The sequence below is a fragment of the Nannospalax galili genome, unplaced genomic scaffold (assembly GCF_000622305.1).
Source record: "Nannospalax galili isolate Female #2095 unplaced genomic scaffold, S.galili_v1.0 scaffold1255, whole genome shotgun sequence".
In the NCBI taxonomy this organism is placed as follows: domain Eukaryota; kingdom Metazoa; phylum Chordata; class Mammalia; order Rodentia; family Spalacidae; genus Nannospalax; species Nannospalax galili.
In genome coordinates, this window is record NW_008336359.1 from 862,760 (window position 1) to 870,671 (window position 7,912).

General features: G+C 43.0%; 1 protein-coding gene across 1 annotated transcript in view; it reads right to left on the reverse strand.

The window, feature by feature from the left end:
• Nucleotides 1-7,912, reverse strand: part of Ptgr1 (prostaglandin reductase 1) — a 21,476-nt gene continuing 13,564 nt past the window's right edge. The window contains exons 9-10 of the mRNA XM_008831125.3: nucleotides 6,559-6,677; nucleotides 1-1,319 (exon numbers count right to left, since the gene is read on the reverse strand). Coding sequence (XP_008829347.1) covers nucleotides 1,209-1,319; nucleotides 6,559-6,677 — 230 coding nt within the window. The 3' untranslated portion in view covers nucleotides 1-1,208. The remainder of the gene's footprint in view (nucleotides 1,320-6,558; nucleotides 6,678-7,912) is intronic.

The following is a 7,912-nucleotide window of genomic DNA, read 5'->3' on the forward strand; positions in this document are numbered from 1 at the left end:
TCTCACCAACACTTCACTTTTATTCTTTGAAGACAAACCATATTAGTAGTTCATAGATTTCCAGTTTCTATACGGACATACTTTTTGCCCCATTGTGTCACTGTACTAGTTTTATTTAACCCTTCCCTCTCTGACAGCATAATTGACTGACAGAATTGACATCTTTCTGATACTGAATCTCCATCCAAGAGCATCCAATCTTTTATATCCATATCTTTTGTACTCCTAATCCTATTTTAAAGATTTAAATCTTGTGTATTTTTGTAGGTGTGTAAATAAGTGCTCCCAGGTGTCACCTATTTTCCAGTTGCGAATGACAGGTTCCTTCCTTGGTCTGTTAATTTGGCATCAACCTCATGAAAAGAGCAGCAGTGTGGGCTGACAGTGAGCCCCCCTCCCCCAATGCATCAGCAATATTTGAGGTTTTTTCCTGGTATCATCATAAGCAATTGGGGTGGAAAATCTCATGACTTCAAATTCACCAGTTGTTGCATTGAGTTAGCTCACTTTATAGCAAAAATCAGAAATCTGAGCTCACAGAGGTAGTAAACCTTTGGACACTGTCCTTGTTAGCTTTAACTGTCAACTCAGTACAACCTAGAAATCTCCTGAGAGCCTGAATTGAGGAATTCCATAGATTAGATTGGCCTATGGGCATGTCTGTGGGAGACTGTTGTTAATACCACTGTGGGCAGTACCATTCCTGGGCAGGTGGTCCTGGGCTATAAGAAAGCTAGCTGAGCACCAGCCTGTACCGGCCAGCTATCAAGCCGAGTTCCCCATGGTTTCTATAGTACTTCCTTGACTGTGAGGTCCCCGGATAAAGCTAACGCTAGCTGCAATGGCAAGCAGACCTGTCTTCAAGTTCCTGCCCTGATATCCCTCATTGATGGACTGTGACCTGGAAGTGTAAGTCAAATAAATCTTTTCCTCCTCTAAGTTGTCTTTGATCAAAGCGTGTTATCAAAGCAGTAGGAAATGAAAGGAGAACAGACGCCAATAGCTTCAGAGGAGGTGAAGTGGGTAGAAAAGTGACTGGTTATTTGTCATGAAATTTTCATTCTGTATCCCAGGTTATCACAAGTGTGTTTTATCAGGCAGGTCAAATCCATTGCCGTTACTAGTTGTAGATAATTAAGGCAGTGTACATTTGTACTAAATGGTAAAAAGCCAATCAGCCAGTGATGATCCACCTGTCGTTTTTTTCTTCATGCTTTCACTATTGCCTTCCCCAGATTTTCTCCTTTCAACATTCCCATAAACGCTGCTGGCATGTTTTCAAATCCTTCAATGACGTATTCATGATACTGGATTTTACCCTGTATCAAAACAACAAATAGATTAGGTTGGTTTCATTTTCCAAATGATACTCTCTTCCTATTCTAGTAACAAATGTATCAGATACATCATGAGAACCTTGAAACTCTGAGATGGGGGCCCTCTTCCCTGTAGAGAAGCATATCTGTGTACAGAGTGTATGTGACACATCACAGGATAACAACAGGCAATAATTAAACAATTTCTTTTCTTTCTTTTTTTTTTTTGGTCTTTTTGACACAGGAACAGGGTCTCCCTGTAACCCCAGCTGGCCTGGTACTTGCTATGTATACCAGGCTGGCCTCGAACTTACAAAGACCCACTTGCATCTGTCTCCCAAGTGCTGGGACTAAAGGCATGCGCCGCCACACCCAGCAATAATTAAACAATTTCTAAGAAGACTGCATAGAGAAGTTTAATAATGCAATGATCTTAAAAGAGGTGGAAACAGAGGAAGAAAGCATCCTCACCAGACGCTGTTCTCATTACATCTAGTAATCAAGTTATGCAGAATCACTACCGTTAAGTAAGCCTGAAGGAGGCAGAGCCTGTTCAGGAAAGGTAAATACCATGGAGCCTCACTCACACTTTGTCCTCCCAGTACACCAAGCTTCTTTCTGTGTGTTACCAGTTACTTGGGAAAGTGGGAGGGCTTGTTAGAGAGGAAGGTTTTCCATTTCCCTTTCTACTGCAAGGCACACAGTTGGCATTTTCAAGGGTTAATTTTGTTTTGTTGAGACACAGTTTGCCTATATAGCTCAGTTTGGCCTTGGACTCGATCTTCCTCCAGGGTGCTGGGATTACAGGCATGTATCACCACACCCAGATTCAAGTTTTGTTTTTTTTTTTTTTCTCAGTGGGTTTTTATGTAGAAACCCAAGTTACCTGATAAAGATTTTTCTTTTTTTTTAAAAAAAATACTTTATTATTTTTATTTTATGTGTATGAGTGTATTATTGTCTGGTGAGTGCACCCATGTCGTGCAATGCTGTGGAGGTCAGAAGAGGGCTTTGGATTCCCCTGGAACTGGAGTTAAGGACGGTTCATAGCCACCATGATGGCTTAGCAGTTAAGAACAGTGGTTGCTCTTGCAGAGGACCCGGGTTCAATTCCCAGTACCCACACGACAGCTAACAACTGTCTGTAACTCCAGTTCCAGGGGATTCAATGCCCTCTTCTGACCCCCCACGCCATTGCGTGATAGGGATGCACCTACTACATGCAAACAATACACTTGTACACATAAAATAAAAATAATAAAATATTTTTAAAAGTTAGAATCCAATGATCAAAAATAGAGAATGAATATTGTCATGGACTAAATGGAGTCCTAACCACCACCCAAATTCATTTGTTGAACTCCTAACCCCCAGTACCTCAGACTGTAACTATCTTTGAAGACAGCCTTTAAATACATAAGACATAATGAGATCATATGGGTAGGCCCTAATCCAACAGACTGTGTCCCTTGAGAGACACAGATAACAGACACAGACACACAGAAGACCAGGAAGGTGCAGGAAAAGGAAGAAAACCTCAGAAAAAGCAGCCCCACTGATACTTTGATCTCGAGTGACTGAACTACGAGAAAATAAATTTCTGATGTTTAAGCCACCCAGCCTGTGGTGCTTTGTAATAGTAGCCCTAAGAATGTAATACAAATATTAATAGAAATAGTTTTTTTTTTTTTAAGCGTACGAGTGTTTTGCCTGAGTGTATGAAAGTGCACCCATGTTGTGCAATGCCCATGGAGATCAGAAGAGGGCATCAGATTCCCTAGAACTGGCGTTATGGACAGTTGTTGGTTGCTCCTCTGCAAGAGCAACCAGTGCTTTTAACCACTGAACCATCCCTCCAGCCTACTAGTGGAAAATTTAAAAATAGGGGAAATTGGCCAGGCATGGTGGCACATGCTTTTAATCCCAGCACTCGGGAGGCAGAGGCAGGCGAGTTCAAGGCCAGCCTGGTCTACATAGTGAGTTCCAGGACTCATGGGGCTACAGGGAGACCCTGTCTCACAAAGACCAAAAAAAAAAAAAAAAGAGAGGGGGTAATTAAAGTATAATATGCAGGTATATGGGAGTTTTCTCTATTATGGTCCCCTTTCTCCCCATAAATCTATAATCCTGTTAAAATGACATGTTTTTTTGTTTATTGTTTTTTGGGTTTTTTGGTCTTTTTTGAGTGCTGGGATTAAAGGCTTGCACCACCATGCTCATGTATCTTTTTTTTTTTTGGTCTTTTTGAGACAGGGTCTCCCTTTATCCCCAGCTGTCCTGGAACTCACTATGTAGACCAGGCTGGCATCAAACTCACACAGATCCTCTTGCCTCTGCTTCTCAAGTGCTGGGACTAAAGGCGTGTGCCACCACCCCCAGCAGGTATCATTTTTTTAAAGTTAGGGTTGTATATGTACCTCAGTAAGTGAAGATTATCACTTAGAATTTTCCAAGCCTCTGAGCTCAGTCCCAGCCTTGGACTAGGGAGTGAGTGGAGGAGAATGAGCAAAAAGGATTAGAAAGAAATTGGCCAGCTCAGAGTCACTGAGGAAGAAAGGACGCGTTAGGCACACGGGCACTTCTTGTTGTCAACTGTGATCATGGACCTGGATTTCATTTCACTAACAAGGACAAAGAGGCCACACACTGGGAACTTGAAATAATTCAGCCCTTCCCAGTTCTCTGGAAGGAGACCAGCTTAGCACTCTGAGTTGTTAGTCTGGGATGGTCTCCAACCTCCAGCGGCTGCCAGAGAACAGTCTGTCTCTGGATGGGGAAGTGATCCCCAGGCCAGGAAGGAGGGACCCACTATTTCACTTTTTCTCTCTAAAACTGAAATAAAGCCTCTTAATTCAGATTTGACTAGAACTCCACATGGCAAGGAGGGAGAATGATCACAGCACAGGCAAGGGGACTGGCTCCTTCTTCTGGTTCTCAAGGCACAGCTAGATGAAGCTTTATCCAGCTTGGACATGCAGAGCTACAGCCCACTTGCATGCCCCTCTAATATTCATTTTATAGTATTTATCTGGGGGAAAGTGTTGGAGATTGAACCCAGGACCTTATATGTCCTAAGCAACTGCTCTCACACTGAACTGCATTCCCAGGCTTCTTTAGTGCCCACATTGATCCAGCCCCTATTTTGGGTGCTGGGAAACATAAAATGCATAAATATTGTTATTCTTATGGATGCTACAGTTTCATCAAAGAGAAAGGGTGATAATTGAACAAATTAGAGCACATATTAAAATATAACCACTGTGGGTAAAAAAGATAAGGCGAATCAGAAACAAAGTGATATTGCATCTTAAAAAAATAATCATTTAGTAGTCCCAGCACTTGGGAGGCAGAGGCAGGTGGATCTCTGTGAATTCAAGGCCAGTCTGGTCTACATAATGAGTTCCAGGACAGCTGGGGCTACAGGGAGACCCTGCTTCAAAAAGACAAAGAAAAAAAAAATCATTTAGCCAAATGTAGTGACGCACGACTTTAATCCCAGCTCTCAGGAGGCAGAGGCAGGCAGATCTTTGTGAGTTCGAGGCAAACCTGGTCTACACAGTGAGTTCCAGGACAGCTGGGGCTACAGAGAGACCCTATCTCAAAACAACAACAACAACAACAACAAAATCATTTAAAAAGTTACCTGGTGAGCTGGTGTGGTGGCACAAGCCTTTAATCCCAGCACTCAGGAGGCAGAGGCAGGTGGATCTCTGTGAGTTCAAGGGCAGCCTGGTCTACATAGTGAGTTCCAGGCCAGCCCAGCCAGGTCTATAGAGTTGCCTGGTTTGTTTTAATGTTTTTTTGGCATATTCCAGGTGACTACAATCAATGATGTATTGATGTATTTCAAAATAGATAGTAAAGATGATCACGCATGTTCCAGTTACAGAGGTGATAGATGTCTGAGGTGCTGGATATACCCTGATCTAATAGCAACTCATTGTATGCATGGGCTCATCTATTACCCTCTACAAATACCTTCAATCCTAGCACTTGGGAGGCAGAGGCAGGTGGATCTTTGTGAGTTCGAGGCCAGTCTGGTCTACATAGAGAGTTCCAGGCCAGCTGGGGCAATAGGGAGACCCTGTTTCAAAAAGACAAAAAAAAAAAAAATCAATTTAAATGTCTTAAACTGTTTTTAAAAAGAAAAATATTTTCTAATTTTCTTATTTATTTCAATATTTTATTTATTATTTTTAAAATTTTATGTGTTTGAGTGTATTGCCTGCATGTATATAACTATACCTGTGCTGTACAATGCCCATGGAGGTCAGAAGAGGGTGTCAAGTCCCCTGAACTGGAGTTACAGATGGTTATTAGTTGCCAGGTGGGTGCTGGGACTCAAACCCAGGTCTTCTGCAAGAGCCCCCAGTGTTCTTAAGCGCTGAGCCATCTCTCCAGACCCTCTTATTTATTTTTATTTTATGTATGTGAGTGTTATGCCTGCATGTGTGTAAGTGCACCCATGCCTGTGGAGGGCAGAAGAGGGCCTTGGATCCTCTAGAACTGGAGTTACAGATGACCGTTAGCTGCCATGTGGGTGCTGGGAATTGAACCCTGGGTCCTCTGCAAAAATAGCCAGTGCTTTTAATCACTGAGCTACCTCTTCACCCCGAATGTTTACACTTTTTTAAATGCTGGGGCTAGAGAGATGGCTCAGTGGTTAAGAGTGCTCTTGTGCAGGACTGAGGTTCAATTCCCAATACTCACATGGTGGCTAACAACAATCTGTAACTCCAGTTCCAGGGAACCTGACACCCTCTTCTAGTCTCTGCCAGTTTTGCACTGACACGGGTGCACTTACATATACACAGGCAAAATACTCATACACATAAAATTAAAAAAAATAATAAAGGAAATATTTTTTAAATTTTTTATGTGTATGCATGTATTGCCTGCATGTAGGCAAGTGCACTCATTGTTAGCTGTCATGTGGATGCTGGGACTCAAACCCAGGTCTTCTGTAAAAACAACCAGTGTTCTTAACTGCTAAGCCATCTCTCCAGCCCCAGGAAATATATTTTAAAAGAATGGAAAGGGAACTATATGCACAAATGTAGAATATCCCCAGGTATTTTGTTAGAAAGAAGAAACAGTAAAATGGATCTGTGTTTGAGTGGAAATGAAATTTAGAGATTTGGATATGGTGGTGCACGCCTGTAATCCCAGCATTGGAAATACTGAGACAGGATTGTGGTTTGGCAGTCGTTGTACAGTGCCAGGGGGAGGCTGGAGCCCTTACCTCTGAGACCCAATTCATCAAGTCTGTCAGAGCTTTCTGGCGGACATCTCCTTGCCAGCGGGTGCAGATGAACCCCTCCATCCGCAGTTGCTGATAGATAATGATTTCTGGGGGTGGGCCTGAAAAAAGAGGGTGCATTTGAGTGACAGGGTTCAGGGAAGTGTCTATAGTGATACAAAAGCAGCACAAGTCACCTCACTGTTTTAGTATTCCCCTATCTGGCTCCCGCCACTCCTTTCCAATCCACAGGGCTGCTGCCTACTACCACTACTGTATGGTAGGGATAATAATGTCCTCCAAGACATGCACACTGCAAACCCCAGAACCTGTAAGTGTACTGCATTCTATGGCTAAAAGGAACTATGAGTGTGATTTCATTAGGAATCTTGAGAGAGGAGCCTGGAGAGGTGGCTCAGTGGTTAAGAGCACTGGCTCTCTTGCAGAAGACCTGGGTTTGGTTCCCAGCACCTACATGGTAGTTAATAACCATCCTACCATCTTTAACTATGTTTCCAGGGAATCCAATGCCCTCTTCTGGCCTCCATGGGCATTGCAGACCCAGGTGCACTTAACATACATGCAGGCAAAACACTCATACACATAAAAATAAATAAATCACAAAAAAATTAAAGAAGAGGGCTGGAGAGATGGCTCAGCAGTTAAGAACACTGGCTGTTCTTGCAGAAGACCTGGGTTCAAATCCCAGCACCCACATTGCAGCTGACAACTGTCCATAACTCCAGTTCCAGGGGATCCGACAGCCTCTTCTGTCCTCCATGGGCATTGCATGACATGGGTGCACTTACCTACATGCAGCCAATACATGCATACACATAAAATAAAAATAATAAATAAAATAGAATCTTGAGATGAAAGAGCTGTATTATTCAAGTGGTTTTCTTATAATCACGGGCATCCTTGTAAGGAAAAAAAGCACCCAGGAAAGTTAAAGTCAGGAAAAAAATTAACTGTTGGTAGAAGCAGGGGAGGGAGGGAAGGTGGGGAGAGAAAAGGGAGGGGGGAAGGAGGAGGAGGAAGAGAGAGATTCTAAGCTGCTGGCTTTGAAGAGGTGGGGGTGGGGCCCATGCCAAGAAATAGGCAGCTTCTAGAATCAGGAAAAGACAAAGAAGAGATTCTCCTCCAGAACTTCCAGCAGGAATACAGCCCTACTCACTGCCTTAGGATTCTGATCTCCAAAAGAATAAGAACAAAAGTCTGAGGTCATTTGTTATAGAATCAATAGGAAACATATTCCCTGGGAGCGCTTACACAGGCAAGCAACCAAGGAGCACTGGTCTCCCACATTCTGGAAGCAAAGCTACCAGAACCTTACACACACACACACACACACACA